This window comes from Triturus cristatus, chromosome 11 (genome assembly GCF_964204655.1).
Source record: "Triturus cristatus chromosome 11, aTriCri1.1, whole genome shotgun sequence".
NCBI classification, from domain to species: Eukaryota; Metazoa; Chordata; class Amphibia; order Caudata; family Salamandridae; genus Triturus; species Triturus cristatus.
The window spans coordinates 1,134,348,280-1,134,369,707 of record NC_140594.1 but is presented as its reverse complement, the minus strand read 5'-3'; the positions used below and the strand labels follow the sequence as shown (position 1 = coordinate 1,134,369,707).

General features: G+C 51.7%; 1 protein-coding gene across 2 annotated transcripts in view; it reads left to right on the top strand.

Moving 5' to 3' along the window:
• The window catches only part of LOC146786200 (UAP56-interacting factor-like), a 178,978-nt gene that overhangs the window by 143,201 nt on the left and 14,349 nt on the right, over positions 1-21,428 (top strand). For both annotated transcript variants that reach the window (XM_085635775.1, XM_085635774.1), the window contains one exon: positions 12,140-12,214. In XM_085635775.1, coding sequence (XP_085491901.1) covers positions 12,140-12,214 — 75 coding nt within the window. The remainder of the gene's footprint in view (positions 1-12,139; positions 12,215-21,428) is intronic.

The following is a 21,428-nucleotide window of genomic DNA, read 5'->3' as shown; positions in this document are numbered from 1 at the left end:
TCCTCCTCCTCCCTCCGGGACATTCTTCTCCTCCTCCTCCTCCTCCCTCCGGGACATTCTTCTCCTCCTCCTCCTCCTCCTCCCTCCGGGACATTCTTCTCCTCCTCCTCCCTCCGGGACATTCTTCTCCTCCTCCTCCTCCTCCTCCCTCCGGGACATTCTTCTCCTCCTCCTCCTCCTCCTCCTCCCTCCGGGACATTCTTCTTCTCCTCCTCCTCCTCCTCCTCCCTCCGGGACATTCTTCTCCTCCTCCTCCTCCTCCCTCCGGGACATTCTTCTCCTCCTCCTCCTCCTCCCTCCGGGACATTCTTCTCCTCCTCCTCCTCCTCCCTCCGGGACATTCTTCTCCTCCTCCTCCTCCCTCCGGGACATTCTTCTCCTCCTCCTCCTCCCTCCGGGACATTCTTCTCCTCCTCCTCCCTCCGGGACATTCTTCTTCTCCTCCTCCTCCCTCCGGGACATTCTTCTCCTCCTCCTCCCTCCGGGACATTCTTCTCCTCCTCCTCCCTCCGGGACATTCTTCTCCTCCTCCTCCCTCCGGGACATTCTTCTCCTCCTCCTCCCTCCGGGACATTCTTCTCCTCCTCCTCCCTCCGGGACATTCTTCTCCTCCCTCCCTCCTCCTCCTCCTCCCTCTGGGACATTCTTCTCCTCCTCCCTCCTCCTCCTCCCTCTGGGACATTCTTCTCCTCCCTCCCTCCTCCTCCTCCCTCTGGGACATTCTTCTCCTCCCTCCCTCCTCCTCCTCCCTCTGGGACATTCTTCTCCTCCCTCCCTCCTCCTCCTCCCTCTGGGACATTCTTCTCCTCCCTCCCTCCTCCTCCTCCCTCTGGGACATTCTTCTCCTCCCTCTGGGACATTCTTCTCCTCCCTCCCTCCTCCTCCTCCCTCTGGGACATTCTTCTCCTCCCTCCCTCCTCCTCCTCCCTCTGGGACATTCTTCTCCTCCTCCCTCCTCTGTCTCAGCCTGGGCCCACAGCTCCTCAGCCCACACGTCCTGCCGAGCCTCGAAGACCAAGGTCTCGGCCGAGACATCGTTCCTGTAGACACCGCCCGTCTTCCACGCCATCTCATCGCCATCACTACGAGAGATCTTGCTCCCAGCATACCAGAGACACGTCTTACACGAGTACGGGGAGGTACTCGCCTACTCTAACCGACTCTTCTCCTCAAAGTGTCTCCCGTTGATGATACCACCACCTTTCAGGAGGTCCTTGTCAGAGGGACTTCAAAGCTTAATATTCCTTTGTCTACTCCAATGCAGTCCACTTCAGTTATATTTGAAACCCTTCAGCAGAGACCAACATCTCGGCCCTTGCTTCCGTTGGTGCCTGGTTTAGTGGAACCTGCTATGGAACTATTCTTGACACCGTCTTCTATAAAATCTGTGGCTTCTAGGCTACAGAAGAAATACCGCCCATCTCTGATTTGGATCCTGCCTTCCTCTGACTGGACCCCACCCCGGACTCTGTCATAGTGGTGGCGGCAAGGAAACCGCATGCTACGGCTCCGACTTCTACGGTACCACCGGATAAGGAAAGCTGTAAGCTGGATTCGGTGGGGAGAAAAGTTTGCAACACCGCAGCTACCTCTATGAAGGCGGCCAGCTTTTCGGCCACTGCTTTGCTGGGCCAGTATGACCGATCCCTGTAGGAGTAGCTTCAACAATTTGTGTACCTCCTGCCCAGGGACAAGCGGGAAGATTTTCAGGAGATATTGAACAAGGGGCTGAGGGTATCGAACAAATAATCAGTGTTGCAGCGGATACTTCACTCCTGTCAGCCCACGGGTATTGCCACGGAGTTGCTCTTCGGAGGCATTCCTGGCTTCGTCTTACCTCACTGAAGCTGGAGGCGCAACAGCGCATCTCTAAACTGCCATTCTCTGGCACGACTCTTTGGCTCCCATGTGGATGACGAGATTGCCTGCATGAAGTCAGAAATGGAGACTTTGAAGGCTGTAGGTCTAGAGAAACCTAAAGAACAGCGAAAAATCTTCCGCCCCTTCCAACGGCGTTATTTTCCCAGAGGTTCCAACGATCTCGAGGCAGTCAGTCCAATCAACAGCAGTTTCAGCAGTCTTTTCAGCCGGTTCAGAAACGCTAGTCGCGAGGACGTTCCAATCAGAAGTCTACACAAGGGAACATGGCCCCTGCAGGTTCCAAGCCCTGCAGGGTTACTTCCCCCTCTTCCGTTACCCACTCCAGTGGGGGGAAGCATTCAAAATTACCTGGCAGAGTGGCAGAAAATAACTCAGGACAATTGGGTGCTGAATATTGTTCGCAGTGAATGTTTCACCAGCCCTCCTCCGTCGATTCCTCCAACTCGCTCATGCTACATGCTTCACGAGTTAGAGGGAGGCCAATATCCTCTTACAGCAAAGGGCGATAGAAACGGTTCCTCTTGCACAGAGAGAAACAGGACTGTATTCTCGGTTCTTTCTAGTCCATAAAGACCAGAACGATTTCAGACCCATCCTCGACTTGCGACAGGTGAACAAATGGATTCGCAGAGAAAAGTTTTGGATGTTGTCCTTGCATCAAATCTACCCTCCACTGCATCAGGGAGACTGGCTATGTGCAATAGATCTGCAAAACGCATTTTTTCACGTGCCCATAGCAAGGAAACATCGCAAGTTCATGCGATTCACCATAGGCAACAACCACTATCAATACTCCATGCTTCCCTTCGGCTGAAGTCGGCGCCCTGGTCATTTTCCAAATGCATGGCTGTAGTTGCTGCACATCTAAGGAAGAACAAGGTGTTCATCTACCCATATCTAAACGACTGGCTGATCAAGGGAGCCAAGTCTCAGGAATCGCAACTACATTTCAATCGGACTTCCAATCTCCTCCTTCGTTTGGGCCTCCACATCAACCTCACAAAGTCTGTTTTGACTCCTATCCAACGTCTACAGTACCTGGGAGCCACCATCAATACACACACGGCAAATGTGTCTCCTTCGGAGGAGAGACGCTTATCGATCCTTTGGAAGGCTCAGGCTCTCATGACCATGCCCTCCCCGATGGTGAGGAAGGTATCTTCTCTCCTGGGCTCCATGGCCTCCTGTATCTTCCTCACTCCAAATGCACGCCTCCATATGAGACCCCTGCTAGAATGTCTGGAGGATCAGTGGGACCAGAAACTGGGGAATTGGGAAGATGGGATTCAGCTGTCGCAGCAGGCTCTACAGTCCATCCGATGGTGGTGTTCTCCCTGCAGTATCCTCCGGGGGATTCCCTTGCACAAGGAGATACCGACGCAAACCATAGTGACTGTGTCTCTCCACAGCTGGGGCGCACATTCCGACCACCTTTAGATACAGGGCACGTGGTCCCGGAAAGATGCCACATACCACATCAACTTCCTGGAACTTCAAGCAGTTCATTTGGCGCTGAAAGCCTTCCAGCCATCATTTCACACCAGTTCCCTTCTTGTTCAGACGGACAATACAACAACAATGTTCTACCTCAACAAGCAGGGGGGCTCGAGATCTCAAGCGTTTTCTCGGGAAGCCCAGATCATCAAACCCAGAAGTGGTGCGAGACATCTTCGGAAGATGGGGTACTCCAGAGGTCGATCTGTTCGATACCTTGGAAAACAGCAAATGCTGCAACTTCACCTCCAGGTTTTACCAACCAGGGACTCTGGGGAGTGCACTGAGGATCAAATGGTCAGGCGGCTTTCTCTACACTTTTTCTCCAATTCCCCTGATCCCAACAGTACTGATCAAGCTCTCACAATCACGGGCCAAGATTATCCTCAATGCTCCGGTGTGGCCCAGTCAGTGGTGGTTCACAGACCTACTCCACCGGTCTCTCCTGCCACATCTTCGTCTTTCATGCCGGCCGGCCGGACCTTCTAACGAAGTTCGTGGACAGATGGTGCACCCCAACCTCTCGTTGTTGAATCTGGCGGCATGGCTCCCGCGTTAGTACAGTACGGACATTTGAATCTCTCTCTCGACTGCATGGAGATATTGCAGGAGGCCACACGGCCATCTACACACACTTACTATGCATATAATTGGAAGAGATTTTGCATCTGGTGTCCGTCTAAGAAGGTGGATCCTGCAAGGAAGATGTCATCCTTCCTTACTTGTTACTTAGCTCAATCTGGCCTTCAGTTTCATTTGATTAAAGTTCACCTCGCAGATTTAATTGCTTATAGGAAATGTCCTTCACAAACTTCCTTTTTTTAAATCCCAGTCATCAAAGATTTTCTTGAAGGATTGAAAAAAGTGTTTCCTCCCATTAGGCATCCTTCGCCTCCTTGGGAGCTCAATGTGGTTCTTTCTTGACTGATGAGGGAACCGTTTGAACTCATTCATAAGGCTTCACTTCAGCATCTGTCTTGGAAGGCGGCTTTCCTTGTGGCCATAACTTCTGCCCACAGAGTTAGCGAACGTCAGGCACTCTGTTGTAGAGAGCCATATGCAGTTTTTCATTCCTCTAAGGTAGTTATGAGGACTCAACCCAAGTTCCTCCCTAAAGTAGTTTGAGTTTCATGTGAACTTGGATAAGACCAAGGATATTCGTAGATCAGACTAGTTATTTGTAAACTATGGCTCGTCCGGACTGGTCTAGCTACCTCCAAACAATCCTTTTCTAGGTGGATTGTTTCCTGTATTCAGCTGTTACCAGAAATCCAACAAGACTCTTGTTAGTAAGCCTAGGGCTCACTCTACCAGAGGTAAAGCAGCTACAGCGGCTTTACTTCGTAACATACCTATTCGGAGATCTGTAAGGCTGCCACTTGGAAGTCAGTCCATACATTTACTAAGCACTACTGCCTAGACACTGATGCTAGGGCAGATGCTCAGGTTGGACAGGCTTCACTTCGGAATCTATTTGCACAATAGTGAGGTTATTCTCGGTTTCTTCCACCGCTGGGGAGTTATTTTTTTGGGATGGGCTTGCTAGTCTATTCACATGATTGACTATACACGGAAATCCCCTACAAGAGAAGGAGTAGTTTCTTACCTGTAACTCCAGTTCTCTTGTAAGGGTATTTCCGTGAAAGTCATAAGCAACCCACCCGCCTCCCCGTGGCAGAAACGGACGTACCCAGGACTCTGCAGGCATTGCTACTCTACACCTTAAAAAGAACTGAAAGTAACTGCCTCTGGCTGTGCATCATGGGATACCAGCAGTCTCTGGAGACTCTTAAAGGCACAGTATCCGTTTGCTGACACATAATGGCAGCCTATGGGGGTTTCTCTGTCCAACCCTTTCATCTCTATCAAGAAAAAAGTAGTTTTTTGAAGGGGAGTATTCTATGTGTTGAAACTCAGTAAAATTACTAAATTTAAAAGTTAACTTGCTATCTTTTTTCACTTCAAGATGAAGTACTGGCCAGTGTAGCCTAGTTAGTTAGGCTGCATTAATGTCTCTATCTCTTAAGTGTCTATGCAGGCCTTCCTGAAGAAAGGCAGATGACAACTTAAGAAGATCTATCTAATGAAGTGCTCCGGGGTCCACGCACATGGGCGGAACTAGTCACATGATTGACTATCACAGAAATACCCCTAAAAGAGAACTGGAGTTACAGGTAAGAAACTATTCCATCTCGATCGGGGATGGAGAATCCTGTCTTCGTCTAGACTAGAGCGGGATCATCTTGGTGATCTCTTGTGATAACGGTTTGATCTTGACCATCTTCTCAACCTAGACCTCTTACTGCGAGTACTAGTATGATGAGCTTAGGATCTAGTGCATTTAGGTGAAGGTGTCAATGGAACAATTGGCTTTGGTGGCCAAGGGAAAGTGCCTGGCAGATTTGGTGGAGGGTTTATCACTGGATTTACTGGTTGTGGAGGAAGAGGAGGATTAAGCGAAGAATCCATCTTAACCTGTGGAATGCAGAAGGCACTGAATGTGGAGAATCTGGTGTGATAACTGGAGACATTGGTCTGGTTGAAGACTAGACTCTGGAGTACTCTGAATCTGATTCAGACTGAGTCTGCGAGATTTCTTGTGTGAAAGCCATTCCGCTGTCTTCTCCAGTGAATGAACAAGGTGTCTTGACGTCAACCATACCTTCTGACCAGCCGCTTGGAGGCAGTCTTTCCAGTCCTTGTTCATCCAGCTTAAGCTGGCGTTATCCGTAATGGCCAAACATCTGGTACTAGAAAGCTGGTGAATGCTGTAGTCACTTTTAAGATTTTGTTCCCGACACTGAACATTAAGTTGATTTGAATATCATTGTCTGGCTTGAGGCAATATTATTATTATTATTATTATTTTTTTTTTTTCTTTTTTTATTCCTGTACAATACTGACCATGAGAAATCATCCAGTCAGGAGGAAGGGACTGACTCCAGGCTCATTAACTGGATATATTTTGGTGTAATAGTGATAATTGGTTTTCGACTGGAGGCATACCTGCTTGTAGGCGAGACCTTAAAAGAGCCTTTTTTTTTTTTTCTTTTAGCTGCACCTGATGCGCTTTATAAATATTATAAGATTAATAATGAAACTGCCTGTGAATCTCACACATGGATGGGACTAGTCTTCAAAGATGATTGCTATAAAAGAAAACTAACTGAGTAATTTTCTTTATTTACATGATTAAGAATAAAATCTGAAAGACACGTTTCCTTACCTTAGAATATCCCCAGATGTCAGAATGGATCAGGATAGTTTTCGTCAGCAGTACCCTTGCGTGTCGGTAGGTGGCGTCATGCGGCTCCGCCTAGGTTGCTATCATCTTAGTCGCCGAGATGTCGTCGTCGGAGCTACTGAGACGCGCCCACGCCTCCTGACGTCAGTTCTTTCTTTTTCCGCGCCAGCAAGCGCAGATCCGAGCGAGAGCGGTACTCATAGTTAATCTTTTAACTTGGTATTTTGAGACTGGTTTCTCTTGTTTTGTCGAGTTCCTCGACTCCTGGTGCAGTAGGGATGCCAGGTTTAAGTCCTGTAGGGGCTACCGTCTGACCATGTCGGTGGCGGACCCACATGACGTGTCTCTTTTCTGCTTGGGGCACGCCCATGACCCCGAGGCGTGCCCCGTTTGTCGGGCCATGGCGCCGAAGGCTTTGCAGGAGCGTTCCCGGAAGTTGTTGGAGGCCCGGCAATCGGCTCTGCACCGCTCGAGGTCCCGCTTCCGTGGGAGGTCGAGGGACAGGTCGCGGGGCCAACACCATTGTTGGTTGGAATCGGGGACAGGTAAGTCAAGGCGCCATAAGAAGTCGAAGAAGCAACGTTGCTCTTCGTCTAACCCTCACCAGTCGCGGGACGCGGCGAAGGGGACGGGTGGTCACTCCCCCGCGGCTCCGCTGTTGCCTGCGGCCTACCCGCCTTTCCCGGGCCCGCACGCGACTCCGGAAGAAATACAGGTATTCCTGTCGGCCATGCGCCGTTTGTTTCCCACATCGGATCCCTCCGGAGCGCCTTTGGGCCCCATGGGGTGGTTCTGCCCCCGTGCTGCCGCCTTTGGCCCCGGCTCCGGCCTCTGCGCCGCCGGCTCCGGCCTCTGCGCCGTCGGCTCCGGCCTCTGCGCCGTCGGCTCCGGCCTTGCCTCCGGCGCTGGCCTTGATGTCCGCTCCGGCATTGGGGCCGACGCCTGACACGACGCAGTGTCCTACGGGGCCGGACTACGTCGTCCCTGGATTAGTTATCCTCCGATTCCCATTCCGGATGGGGAGTTTATTCCCTTTCCCCAGGCCCCTCGTCCTTACCGGCCTTTTACACGGCCAGTGGACGAAGGGGAGTACTGGGAGGGGTCAGAGGACCCTCTTGCGGCTCAATGCGAGGATGAACCGGAGTGCGAGGGTGATATGGAAGGTCCAGGCGATCTGGAGTTCTCTCCGCACCCTGGTACACTGTCCCCTGCTTCCGTAGCTACGGAAGAGGTTGGGACTTTCTGTGGTGTTGCTCGAGGGTGGCTGAGGCTCTTAACCCAGAGTTCCCATCTGTGCATATCCGGACCAATCTCTTGACTGAGGTGCTGCAACCAGCGACCTCCTCTGCGGAGCCGCTACTGCCCTTTAATGACGCACTTACAGACATTCTGTCAAGCACCTGATCCAAGCCTAACACAGGGGTTCCTGTGGATAGGAATGTGGCACCACGTCATCGCCCGGCACCAGGCGACCCCAGTTTTCTCACGCAACACCCAGAGCCTGAGAGTCTGGTTGTCCAGGCCTCTGCCTCTCCGAGCACGTTCCCTTCTGCACTTCCGGACAAGGAATCTAGAAAACTGGAGCAGTTTGGGGAAAAGATTTTCACCTCTGCCAGTTCTGGGTTGCGGGCGGTGAATACTGCGTGCCTGTTGGGCCGCTATTCCCACTCTGTGTGCCGTTACGTTTAGCTCAGAACTACTGGCTTCTCAGGGGATGTCCAGAAAACTTAGTTGGACATGCCCTTTGATGGCACACGCCTCTTTGGTGACAAGGCGGATAGCACTTTGGAGCACTTTAAGGATTCCCGGGCTACGGCCCAGTCCTTGGGTCTTGCCACCACGCTCGCTCCCTTGGGTTCTGCTTTTCGCTCCTTTCGAGGTCAGGGTCGAGGCGCCCAAACGCGTTCCTTTCAGAGCCGTCAGCCTGCTCAGCCGCAGTCTCAGCGCAGCTGGGGTCGGGGGGACCCGCCGTGGTAGGTCATGGGGCCAGCGGGCGGGTCAGTCCACCACCGCCGCCACCGCCTCAAAACCTTCCCAGTCCAGTGTTTCAGGCCCACCAGACTCCAGTGGACGGCAGGATTCGCCATTACCTCCCCCACTGGCGCACCATCACTTCGGACAGGTGGATTCTGCTGATAGTCCGACAGGGCTACTCCCTCCCCTTCGAGACTACCCCTCTAGCCATGCCGCCTCAGTACCACCGCATGTCGGGGATCACTTGGCACTTTTCCGGCAGGAAGTTGCAGCCCTCTTGGCCAAGGGAGCCATCGAGCGCGTTCCGACACCAGAAGTAGGTCGTGGTTGTTACTCCCACTACTTCCTGGTTCCTAAAAGGACAAGGGCCTGTGTCCTATCTTAGACCTCCGGAACATCAATTGCTTCCACCGGAGTGAGAAGTTCAAGATGCTCATGCTTGCTCAGGTCTCGTCTGCCCTAGACCCGCAAGACTGGATGGTAGCGTTGGCGTTACCTGCCGTTCACGGTAGGCCACGAGCACTTTCTGTTCACTGTGCTCCCTTTCGGCCTTACCAGCGCCACTCGGGTGTTCACGAAAGTGATGGCGGTGGTAGCAGCTCATCTCCTCGGATCAGGGGTTTGTCTTACCCCTATCTCTACGACTGGCTGTTGAAGGCGGGCTCGCCCCAGGCAGGCGTCTCCCACTTCCAGACTACGGCCGACCTCCTGCATTCGCTGGGGTTTTCCATCAACTTGCTGCAGGCGCATTAGATTCCCTCTCAGAAGCTCCTCTTCATCGGAGCGGTTCTGGATACGGCGCAATTTCGGGTTTATCCTCCCGAACAGCGAGTCCGGAACATATGGGCTTTGATTCCGATCTTTCAGCCCTGGGCCTCATGGCCTCCTGCATCCTGCTGATCAATCATGCCAGGTGGCATATGTGGGCTCTGCAGTGGGACCTGAAGTTCCAATGGACTCAGCATCGGGGAAACCTGTCCGACTACGTCCAGATCTCGGAGGGCAGTGAACAGGACTTGCAGTGGTGGCTCACTGACCAGCGGCAGATCCCTCTCCCTTCCCCAACCGGAGTGCACAGTGGTGACGAATGCGTTCCTCCTGGGATGGGGCGGCCAAATGGGAGAGGCGGAGATCAGAGGCCTTAGGTCTCCGGCGGAGTCCAAGCTCCATATCAACCTTTTGGAGCTCAGGGCGATCCTACTTGCACTGAAAGCATTCCTTCCCTCGGTCAAGGGGAGAGTAGTGCAGGTGTTCACGGACCACACCACCTCCATGTGGTACTGCAACAAGCAAGGCAGGGTGGGGTCGTGGACCCTATGTCAGGAGGCTCTACGTCTCTGGACATGGCTAGAACGTCAAGGCATTTCCTTGGTGGTTCAACACTTGGCAGGTTCTCTGAACGCCAGGGCGGATGAACTCAGCCGCAGGTGCATGTTGGAACACAAATGGCGTCTTCACTCGGAAGTGGCAGAAGGTCTCTTTCAGCAGTATGGAGAACCTTGGTTTGATCTATTCGCCACCGACGAGAATGCGCAATGTCAGGAGTTTGGTGCGTCGGAGGTTCCAAGGCGGCACTCGCTCGGAGACACTTTTCGACGCGAGTGGAGTGGCGGTCTGTTGTACACCTTTCCGCCTATACCACTTCTACCCAGAGTGCTGAAGATCATCAGACGCGACCGGGCCCAAATCATTCTTGTGGCACCGAACTGAGCTCGAAGAGTTTGGTATCCCGAGCTACTCAGTATGAGCGTGGATCCCCCGATCCGACTGCCTCTTCGGGAGGATCTCCTGTCGCAGCAACAGGGGATGGTCCTCCACCCGAACCTGTCCAGCCTCCACCTTCTTGCATGGAGATTGAGCAGCAACAGTTGATTCCATTTGACTTGCCTCCTGAAGTCTGTAATGTGATTCTGGCGGCCAGGCGTCTCTTGACTAAAACTGTATACACCTGCCGGTGGAAATAACTTGTGGCATGGTGCACAGCGAAAGCTGTAGATCCCCTTTCTGCCCCTCTTTCTGAGGTCCTATTGTTCCTTCTCTCTTTGGCCCAGCAGGACTCTGCTCTGGGCACTATCAAGGGCTACCTTTCAGCTCTTTCAGCCTTTCTCCGGCTGCCTGATCAGCCCTCTCTTTTCAAGTCCCCTGTTGTCAGTATATTTCTCAAAGGCATTACTCACCTTTTCCCTCCTATTACTTTTGTGATGCCGCAGTGGGACTTGAACCTGGTTCTCACATACTTAATGTGCGCTCCCTTTGAGCCTCTTCATAACTGTCCTTTGCGGTTACTAACTTTAAAAACTGTCTTCCTGGTGGCCATCACCTCCGCCAGGCGTGTGAGTGAGCTTCAGGCTCTTTCATGTAAACCTCCTTTCCTGGCGATTCATCCGGACAAGGTTGTGCTTCGATCACGTCCCTCCTTTCTACCGAAAGTAGTCACTGCCTTTCATCTCGGGCAAACTGTCACTTTGCCCACTTCCTTTCCGCATCCTTCAAGAGAGGAATTGAGGCTCCACCGTCTGGACCCAAAAGGTGCGCTTTCATTCTACCTCAACCGCACACAGCAGTTCCGGGTGGATGAGCAGCTTTGTTGGCTACGTGGGTGCCAAGAAAGGTCGGGCTGTGAACAAGTGGACTATCTCCCGATGGGTTGTCTTGTGCATTAAAGCCGGTTACTCTCTGGCTAAAAAGGAACCTCCGGTTATGCTGCGCACCCATTCTACCAGGGCGACAGCAGCTACTACGGCATTGGGACGCCGTGTCCCCCTGCAAGATAGGTCAGGCAGCTACGTGGGCCTCGCTGCATACTTTCACTAAACACTATTGCCTTGACAGTCCAGTCCAGAGAGACTGCTTCTTTGGCCGGTATGTTCTCCGTGACTTTCTGGTGTGATTTCATTTCGCAGACCCTCCTCCGGGGTTGGTATTGCTTGGGTATGTATTCTAAGGTAAGGAATCTATCACTAATGTGTCTCTTTCATATGCAGAAGTTACTTGTGTAACGATATATCTGTAACAGACATTAGTTAGTGATAGATTCCTTACTGCCCGCCCATCCTCCCCGTTCTGCGAACTGTTCTGTAGGGTTCAGGTCATCCCTTTCAGGGCCCTAGTTCTATTGCACTAGTAGTCGTCTCTGGCATGGCTCTGCGTTCCTGGCGCAGAAAAGTTGTGTACAGAATGGACGTCCGCGCGCGTGGGCACGTCCAAGTAGCTCCGACGTCCTCTCGGTGACTATGACGCCAGCGACGTACGTGGAGCCGCACGACAACGCCTACCGACGCACAAGGGTATTGCTGACAAACTTTCCGGATCCAGTCTGACAACTGGGGATATTCTAAGGTAAGGAATCAATCACTAACTAATGTCTCTTACAGATATATCATTGCACAAGTAACTTACTTGAGCGTTATCCTGTGTTTAGGCTGCAAACAACTTAAAGAGCAGGTCAACTTTGCTGTAATTTTTTTTCCAAAGAATGTTTGGTATTACAAAAGCACAATATACGGAATGTTCTACCTTTAAATACTTCTGTTCTCTTTACGTTAGATGGCGGACGTCCTCAACGAGTGAAGGAATCTTGACTGTGTCAATAGAGAACCCAGCAGCCCTTGAACTAACAATGTAAGTAACTTTGTAGTAAGCAATTGAGTCGTCTTCGGTGTCATCATTAACATTTTCTTGTGAATAATATAGTAAATACTAGATCATTATGCACTGCTCATTTAAGAGTTCATAAATAACCCATAAGTCTGTCAGACACCGGATCGTGTCGGGCTTTCAGGTGTGGGATCTGATGGGCATCACCTGCCTTGGGGACGTATGGAAGGGAGTACACTTGTCCTCCTTTCAAGATCCTCAGCAGGTATACTCCTTATATTCTACACAGTTATTCAGGTATCTCCAACTAAGTCTCACCCTGGCCATCCACATTCCTAACCGCTCTGCGTTTCCTGAGTTTAGCCCACTGGAGGTCAAGATTCTCATGGGAAACCTGGGGAGGGTTGGATATCCCAAATATATCAATCCCCGATAAACAATACCCTATCCAGACTAGACCCTCGTAGAACCCACTGGGACTGATGGATAGGCCCCCTCTGGAAGACTAGGACTGGCGAGACGCTCTTATGGCTCCCCGAACACTCCCTATATCTGTCAGGCTCCGCCTCATTCAAATATATTGCCTTCACTGCTCGTATCTTACACCGGCGAGGCTGCACAAAGCGAGATTGCTCCCATCCCCGCATTGATCATGCAATGAGGGAGAACCAGCCAACTTCTTCCCTATGGTCTGGTCCTGTACCGTCTTATCCAAGTACTGGGCTGAACTAAGTGGCATACTGGGGTGGAAGGTCCCTCTCAATCCCCTTGCCCTTCTCCTGGGGGTGATGGAGGGGATGGACGGCTACCGGGCCGACACAGTTTCCAGGAACAGCCATTTTGATTGCTAAAAGACATTGCTGCGGCCTGGAAAGACTCACACCTCCAACTATTTCAAAATGGCGTAGGAGAGTGGACTGGTGTGCCACCCAAGGAAAAAGTGGTCTATGAAGCAAGAGGGTGCCCGACCAAACATGAACGAATATGGGGCAAATGGACGGGTCTACTGGACTGATTACTCACACTGCAGGGGGCTTGCCTTTTTCATACCAACCAGATTGGGGGGGGGGATAATACCTGCAACCGCAATGAAATGTCTTACATGTCTGTGATACAATGGTTACCTGGTTTACTGTGTTATATAAAATGCCAATCAAATATGATAGTAAAAAAAAAAAACAGCTGGACGCCAATCCTAGCTCCCACCCAACAATGAGTAGAAAATCCAATCATTGATGTAATGAGCAATATGTAATTGGGTAGTACAAAACGTTGACCGCATTTGAAGACTGGCAGTTCCATAAATGTACGTTCTGATGGATGCATCTGCCAGTGGATTCCTCACCTTGTGAATATCCCCTGCGTCAGCAACATTCGGAAACTTTTGTAGCAGTCCACGCCGATGAGGTCGAAGACGACGTCACAGAGACACGGCTCCACTCGCAACTCCGCTGACGTCACCGGCTCCATAAGAAGACCTCGTCTGCGTGATGTCAGTTCCCTTTTTTCCGCGCTGTCGATGCCAACGGATTTCGGGAATCTTTCTGTAGCTTTTCTTGTTACTTTGTTTTCTGCTGTTTTCTCTTTGTCTTCTTCAGCGAAAATGTCGACTAAGAAGTCTGGATTCAAGCCTTGTCGAGAATGTGGGAAACACATGTCGATACCGGATCCGCATGACTGCGCGTGGTGCCTGTCATCGGACCATGATGTGGAAGGATGCTCTTGCTGCCGCAAGATGAGCTCCAAGGCTCTTAAGGAAAGGGAAGCGAAGCTCTTCATTGCCAAGATGAAGAAAGAAAAAAAGAGGCCGGAGGAAGTCTAGGTCAGCGTCAAAGTCGACTTCGGGGCATGCTTCTAAATCTCGGAAGCACAAGAAGAAGCGGAGGCATTCATCTCAACGTCACTCGGATAGGGATGCGGCTCCGAGATAGACGTCGCCCTCCCAACGCCGTAAGGACTTTGTGTCTCCCTCGCCCGTTCCGGATTCACTTATTGGCCTGTCGTCACCTGTGGCTTCACCGGAACATTCTCCGGCTCTGGGCCCGGCTCCATCTCCAACGCTGGCTCCATCTCCAACGCTGGCTCTCTCTTGCTTCGGCCCCGGTTCTGGTTGAGGAGCTTCCAGCTCCGGGAGAGCCTTCGGCTCCGCTGAATCTACCGTCTGCGCCGGTTGGCCCGAGTCCAGTGATGCCTGAACAATATCCTGCGTTTCCATGACCAGATCAGGACCCTACGCATTATCTTAATGCGATGTACGGAGTTTTCTCCAGAGCCATGTACCCCTCTGGTGCCCCTTCGGGTCCTATGGCCTTCAGTTTGGGAGTTCCCCCAAGCCTGTCCTCAGGCTCCCTTCATACAGTTTTTTACGGCGACGCCGTCTTGGCATCTACCGGCGCCGAGGACATCGACGCCGCTCCCTTCTTCACCGGCGCCGACTCTACATCGTTCGACGCCTGCTGGTCCATTGGATCCGCGCTCTGCTCCGGCGCCGTCGGATTCGGTCACGGCGCCGCTGACTCCAGTTGTGAGGATCAGGTCTAGGAGGTAGGCCCAAAGGGTGCTCGATGAGGAAAGATACTTGTTGGAGTTAGTAGAGGAAGGGGAGCTCATGGAATCGGACGATGTTTTTGAGGAGTTGAAAGAGGCTAGCGGCCTGGACTTATCACCTGAAGGGGAGATTACTCCTCCTTCTGACCTTCCTTCCAAGGATGTGGCTCCATACCATGCCGTTATAAAGAAGGCAGCTGAACTTTTAGATCTGCAATTGCCTTCTGCAGAGTTCAAGCCCAACATCTTAACAGAAGTTCTGCATTCTCCATCTGCTGTTTCGGAGCCTTTACTCCCTTTTGATGATGCCATTGTAGAGCCAGTAATGGAGGTGTGGCGTAAGCCCTTTTCTGCTCCGGCAGACTCTAAAGTTATTGCCAGGAGATATAGGGCAGCTCCGGGGGACCCAGACTTTTTAACATCTCACCCATCTCCGGAGAGTCTGGTGGTTCAGGCTGCTTGTTCGAAGAGATTGGGTTCTTTTCCCCAAGTCCCGAGTGACAGGGAGCCGAAAAAACTGGATCAGTCGGCCAAGAAGGTCTTCTCTTCTGCCAGCATGGCCCTTAAGTCGACGAATGCCACCTGTCTTTTGGGCCGGTATATACATGCACTTATGGACTCAGCAAAGCAGCTGGCCCCTAAGCTGTCTGAAGAGGATAGGATAGGTTTCAATGAGGTCCTTTCGGATACCCAAGCGGCGGCATGTCTGGTGATCCAAAGCGGCTTGGACACAGCTGACTCGGCTGCTAGAGTCATGGGGTCTTCTGTTGCCACCAGGAGTGCGTGGCTTAAATCTTCGGAATTCTCCCCTGATGTTCAGTCAACGCTATTGGACTTGCCTTTTGATGACTCCGGACTCTTTGGCAAGAAAGTGGATGCTGCGCTTGAACGATTTAAAGCGAGTAAGGCCACGGCTAAATCTTTGGGCCTTCAATCTGTCAAGGGGTTCGTTCAAGAGGTACAGGGGCTTCGGAAGGTCAACCTTTCGTTCTTACAGGCAGCCCCAGCAACAAGGCACTCTGTATAAGAGCTACAGAGGCAGACTCGGGGTTGCTCTCGAGGTCGTCCGCTCTCCTCCTCTTCCTCCTCCTCCTCAGCCCCTCCCACCACCGCAAAGCAGCCCTAGATCCACCATTCTGGATCATGTTGGTCCTGTGGGGGACCGGCTTACTCATTTTCTACAAGATTGGGAATTGGTTACTACAGACCTTTGGGTTCCAGATCTTGTGGAAAATGGGTACGCCCTTTCCTTTCGGGAATTTCCTCAAAATTACCCTCCTTGTCAAGGTGCTTGCTCGGAGGACCACCGTCTTCTCCTGCAGGAGGAAGTCCTGACGTTACTAAGAAAAGGTGCGCCGGGAAACCCTTTTTGGGTAGCTGTGCGCATTATAAAAATAAATTAACATAACGGAGGTGGTTCCAGAGCAGGAGAGGGGTCAGGGATGCTACTCCAGGTATTTCCTGATTCCGAAAAAGGACGGCAGATTGCGTCCGATATTGGACCTCTGGATCTTGAATCTTTATCTGAAGCAAGAGAAGTTCAAGATGCTCACCCTTGCGCAGGTTCTTCAGGCGCTGAATCAGGAGGACTGGATGGTGTTGATCGACTTGCAGGATGCGTATTTCCACATCCCCATCCTAAAGTCGCACAGGAAGTATCTCCGGTTTACGGTAGGGTCGCAACATTATCAGTTTGCGGTCCTTCCATTTGGTCTTACTACTGCACCTCGAGTCTTCACCAAGGTGATGGCAGTGGTGGCAGCCCATCTCAGAAGGTCGGGGATTTCAGTCATCCCCTATCTGGACGACTGGCTGATCAAAGCGGAGTCGCCAGAGAAGGTGCTTCATCATCTGCAGGTTACAACTCCGCTGTTGTACAAATTGGGTTTTTCGATAAACGTACCCAAATCTCACCTGGTGCCCTCTCAGCGCAACCTGTTCATAGGGGCAGTACTGGACACAACTGTGTGTTGAGCATTCCCACCTCCACAAAGGATTCTCGACATTCAGGAAATGATTCATTTGTTTTACAATGGGGCGGTCGTTCCAGTCCTGAAGGTCCTTCGCCTGCTCAGTCTGTTTGCTTCCTGCATTTTGGCACGCTGGCACATGAGGGCCCTCCAGTGGTGCCTCCGCAGGCAGTGGTATACGCTCAAAGGAGATCTCGGGGAGTCTGTGAGGATCTCCAGAGTAGCTGCAGCGGTCCTGTCTTGGTGGAGTGTGGGGGGCAATCTGTCTCAAGGAAAGCCCTTCCATCTACATCGATCGGTGGCCACAGTAATAACGGAAGCATCCACTTTAGGGTGGGGTGCTCATCGGGGGTTCTGGAAATCAAGGGTCTTTGGTCTCCAGAGGAAAGGTTGCTTCACATCAACCTTCTGGAATTGCGGGCGATACGTTTGGCGCTCAAGGCCTTTCTCCCTTCCTTCCCTTCGCGGTCAGTCGGTTCAAGTCCTGACGGACAACACTATCGCGATGTGGTATGTCAACAAGCGGGGAGGAGTGAGGTCTTTGTCTCTGCAGAGAGGCTCTGCGTCTCTGGTCCTGGGCTCAGGATCATCAGATTTGTCTGATGGCAAATCATCTGGCCGGAGTTCTGACAGTCTCAGTCGGCAGTTCGCCGACCACGAGTGGAGGCTTCATCCGGGGGTGGTTCGTCAGGTCTTCCGGATGTGGGGGAACACCTCGGGTGGACCTGTTTGCCACTCACGAGAACGCTCACTGCCTGTCATTCCGCAGTATCCGATGCAGGTAGCGTTGGGGGACGCGTTTCAGTTGAGATGGGACTCACTTCTCCTTTACGAGTTACCTCCCATACCCTTGATTCCTCGGGTTCTAAGGAAGATTCGCCAAGACCGGGCCCAAGTCATATTGATCGCTCCGGATTGGCCAAGAAGGGTGTGGTATACAGATCTTCTCCACCTCTCCTCGTGCCCTCCGCTCTGTCTCCCTCTGAGGGCAGACCTCCTCTCGCAGTCGGAGGGGCAGGTTCTACACCCCCCACCTCCAAAGCTTATACCTTCATGCCTGGAGATTGAACAGGGCAACCTGAATTCTTTTTCTCTCCCGCTAGATGTGGTAGATGTAATTTTGTCTGCCAGACGTCATTCCACCAAATCTATCTATTCCTATAGGTGGTTTAAATTTGTGCTCTGGTGTGGGGAGAAGTCAATTGATCCTTTGAGGGCTCGTTTGTCTGACATTCTTCAGTTTGCCCTTTCTCTTGCTCAGCAAGGTTTTGCTGTTGCCACTGTAAAGGGATATCTTTCAGCCTTGTCGGCATTCCTTTGTTTGCCGGATCAACCATCATTGTTCAAATCGCCTATTGTTTTACGATTTCTAAAGGGCCTTACAAATACGTTTCCTCCTACTCCTTTTATTGTGCCTCAATGGGACTTAAATCTTGTCTTAACTTATCCGATGGGTTACACAAGTGTTCCTTGAGACTGTTGTCTTTAAAGACGGTTTTTCTTATTGCAATTACCTCGGCAAGGAGGGTAAGTGAGCTTCAAGCCCTGAGTTCAAAACCCCCGTTCTTGACCATTCATGCTGAAAGGGCTGCTTTTCTGCCTAAAGTGGTAACTCCCTTCCATTTGGGGCAGTCCATTACCCTCCCTACCTTCTATCCTCCCCCCCTCACCCTTCCAAGGAGAAGGAGAGACTTCACCGCTTGGACCCTAAGAGGGCGTTGAGCTTCTACCTTGACAGGACAAAAGACTTTCGAGTTGATGACCAGCTCTTCGTGGGCTTTGTTGGCTGCAGGAAAGGCAGAGCGGTGCACAAGCGCACCCTTTCCAGATGGATTGTCTTGTGCATCAACATATGCTACTCTTTGGCTGGTAAGGAACCTCCAGAGGGTTTAAGGGCTCATTCTACTAGAGCTAAGTCTTCCACTTCTGCTTTGTCTAGAGGTGTTCCTGTGGAGGACATTTGTAGGGCGGCAACTTGGGCCTCCCTCCACACTTTCACGAAGCATTACTGCTTGGATTCCGAGGTGAGGAGGGACGGACACTTTGCTCGTTCCGTCCTTCAGAACTTTCTGGTAAGAAGGGTGGACACCCTCCTCCGGGAGTGGGACTGCTGTGGGAATCTTTTCACAAGGTGAGGAATCCACTGGCAGATGTATCCATCAGAAGAACATTTTGAAATCCACCAGAAAAAGCGTTACCGAAGGTAAGTAACTTGTTCTTCTCTTCACTATTAGCTTAGTTAAAATTTCAATTTATTACAATAGTAAAGGCGAACTAACTTGTAAAATCATTCGTTATTACCACTACAATTCTTCATACAATCACTTAGTGGAAAACTATTTGTGGCCTGTTTTTCTGAGATTTTATCACACTACACAAATTTAAGCGTAGTGTGCTGATTTTGATTATTTATCTTTCTGATGGACACTTGTATCCACAGATTCCACACCTTGTGAATATTCCCCAAGATGTCCAAATAAATCTGGAAACTCAAAAATAGTACTCCTGCCATCAAAAAAGTAATCGAAGAAGCAATCTGCCCCTTCCCGCCACTCTTGATCTCATGAGAGTGCACAAGGGCATCAGTGTGTATCTCAGTCTCGCTCCCGAACTCCTACAGAGCTGATTCAGAGTTTGAGCCGGAAGCAACCCAAATTCCCTGGTACATCAGCAGTGTTGCAGCAATTAGAGAGGTCTTTAGGACTTAGCTGGGCATATTTGTCATGCTTATTGCTCCATCTGGTGCACCTTCTGGCTCAAAGGATCCTCGGAGGCCTCCAGTCAAGGTACCGCTAGAGGGTTCGCCATCTGTGTGTGGAAAATGTATGTTCGAGGCATATGAGCTGCAGATTACACACTTTTGCATAGATCGCCATCTGGTGTTGGGCCCGGATGTTTGCAGTTTGTTTTTCCTCTTGGAAAGTCTTTGGCAGTCACGAGGTCGGTGACTCCTCCCTTGGTTCGTATTGCGCATGGGCTTCGGCTCCATCCTCAGATTGTTTTTTCCGCCATCTGGCTCTGATGTAATACTTCGCGCTCCGGTTCCGAACGTTCCAGTTCGCCGATCGAAGCGGAATCCTCGCTCTCCGCGGTATTGTTTAGATACTGATCTCCTCAATCACCTTCTTCTTCGACGCACCTTCGATTCCAGTCATCGACGGCGGCCTTCGTGCCTATCCGGGCTCCGGTCCCGGCTGATGGAAGGAACTCCATTCAAGAAGTGCCCTCGATGTGGGTTCAAACTCCCCCACACCGATCTTCATGAGGTGTGCAACCTCTGCCTCTCCCCTGAACACGAGGCTCGAGACTGTCCCTCCTGCAAGTCTTTTAGATCCAAAAAGACTATTCGAGATCGAAGGGCCAGACGAAAAATGGCGCACTCCTCGACCTCCGTTCCAGTCGACATCTTGGGGACGATGTCGAAGCTCCGGGACACCGGCACACCGAAGAGGACCTCGTCAGTGCTTCCGAAGCTGACGACTCTGATGTGGAGGACATCACCCCGGCGCAGAGGGTCGCGAGTAAAATACCCCCTCCCACACCCGCGCCGACACCTAAAAAGGCTTCGGTCACGCCTTCGCCTTCGGGCCTAGGCAAGACCAAAGACGCTGCTTCGAACACCCCACCTTCGGGCCCGGTGACGAAGCCAAGTAAGCCTTCCGGCGGCTTGGGCTAGAGCCAGCCTGCCAACGGTGCTGAAAAACACCCTTCGGCACCGAAGAAAAGATCGGCCTCTACCTCGACACCGAGCTCCACACCAAAGCCCTCGGTGTCGAAACCCAGCCTCTCGGTGCCAACCAAACATCATAAGGCCCTCTGCACCGACACTCCCGCGCCGAAGCCTGTATCGGCACCGAACAAAAAATGTAAGGTTCCCAAAAAGCACGGCACAGACCAAACTAAGAAGCCGTCGGCCCCGAAAACGTCGGCGCCGACCGAACAACCAGTGTCGCAAGAACTTTTTACACCGGATCCTTTGCAAAAGACACTTACCAAGGATCCAAAAACTGGACATTTGGCACTGTCTTCTAAAAAGAGACATTTGGACAAACCAGCTCCACCTCCACCTCCAAAGAGGAAGGACTGTGCTACCTCCCCTTTCAGAGTGCCTTCCCCGCCTCCTCCACCTCCACCCCCACCCCCTCCACCCCTGCCTCATCGCTCTCCGACCCCCTGTCTCCAGACCATGATGATCAGGGGGACCCATACTACGACCCAGCAGATGTGCCACAAGACCCCACCCCTACAGGATCCCCAGACCCCTGGGATGATTATAATAATCCAGATGTCCTACAAGATGACCTCTATCCATCCAGGCCATCGCCACCAGAAGACTCACTAGGTTTTCACCACCTACTTCAGAGGGCGGCACATTATCACGGGGTAGAGCTACACACTGACCCAGTAGAGGAAGATTTCCTCCTAGACACCTTTGATACTGCACATAGGTCTACTGCTATACTACCTATGCTCAAAGGGGTAATAAAACATGCGCCAGAGGTTTTTAAAGACCCAGTCAGGGCTAGGGTCCTAAACCCACGCATAGAAAAAAAGTATAAAGCTGCCCCTACAGATCCTGCCTACATCAAAGGGCCAGCGCCACTGGATTCCCTAGTGGTATCCACCGCAAGGAAAAGATCAAATTCCCAGGCGTCAGGCGAAGCACTGCGTCACAGGCAGCTAATATATGGCGTATCGCCAACACTCAAGCGCTATTGGCC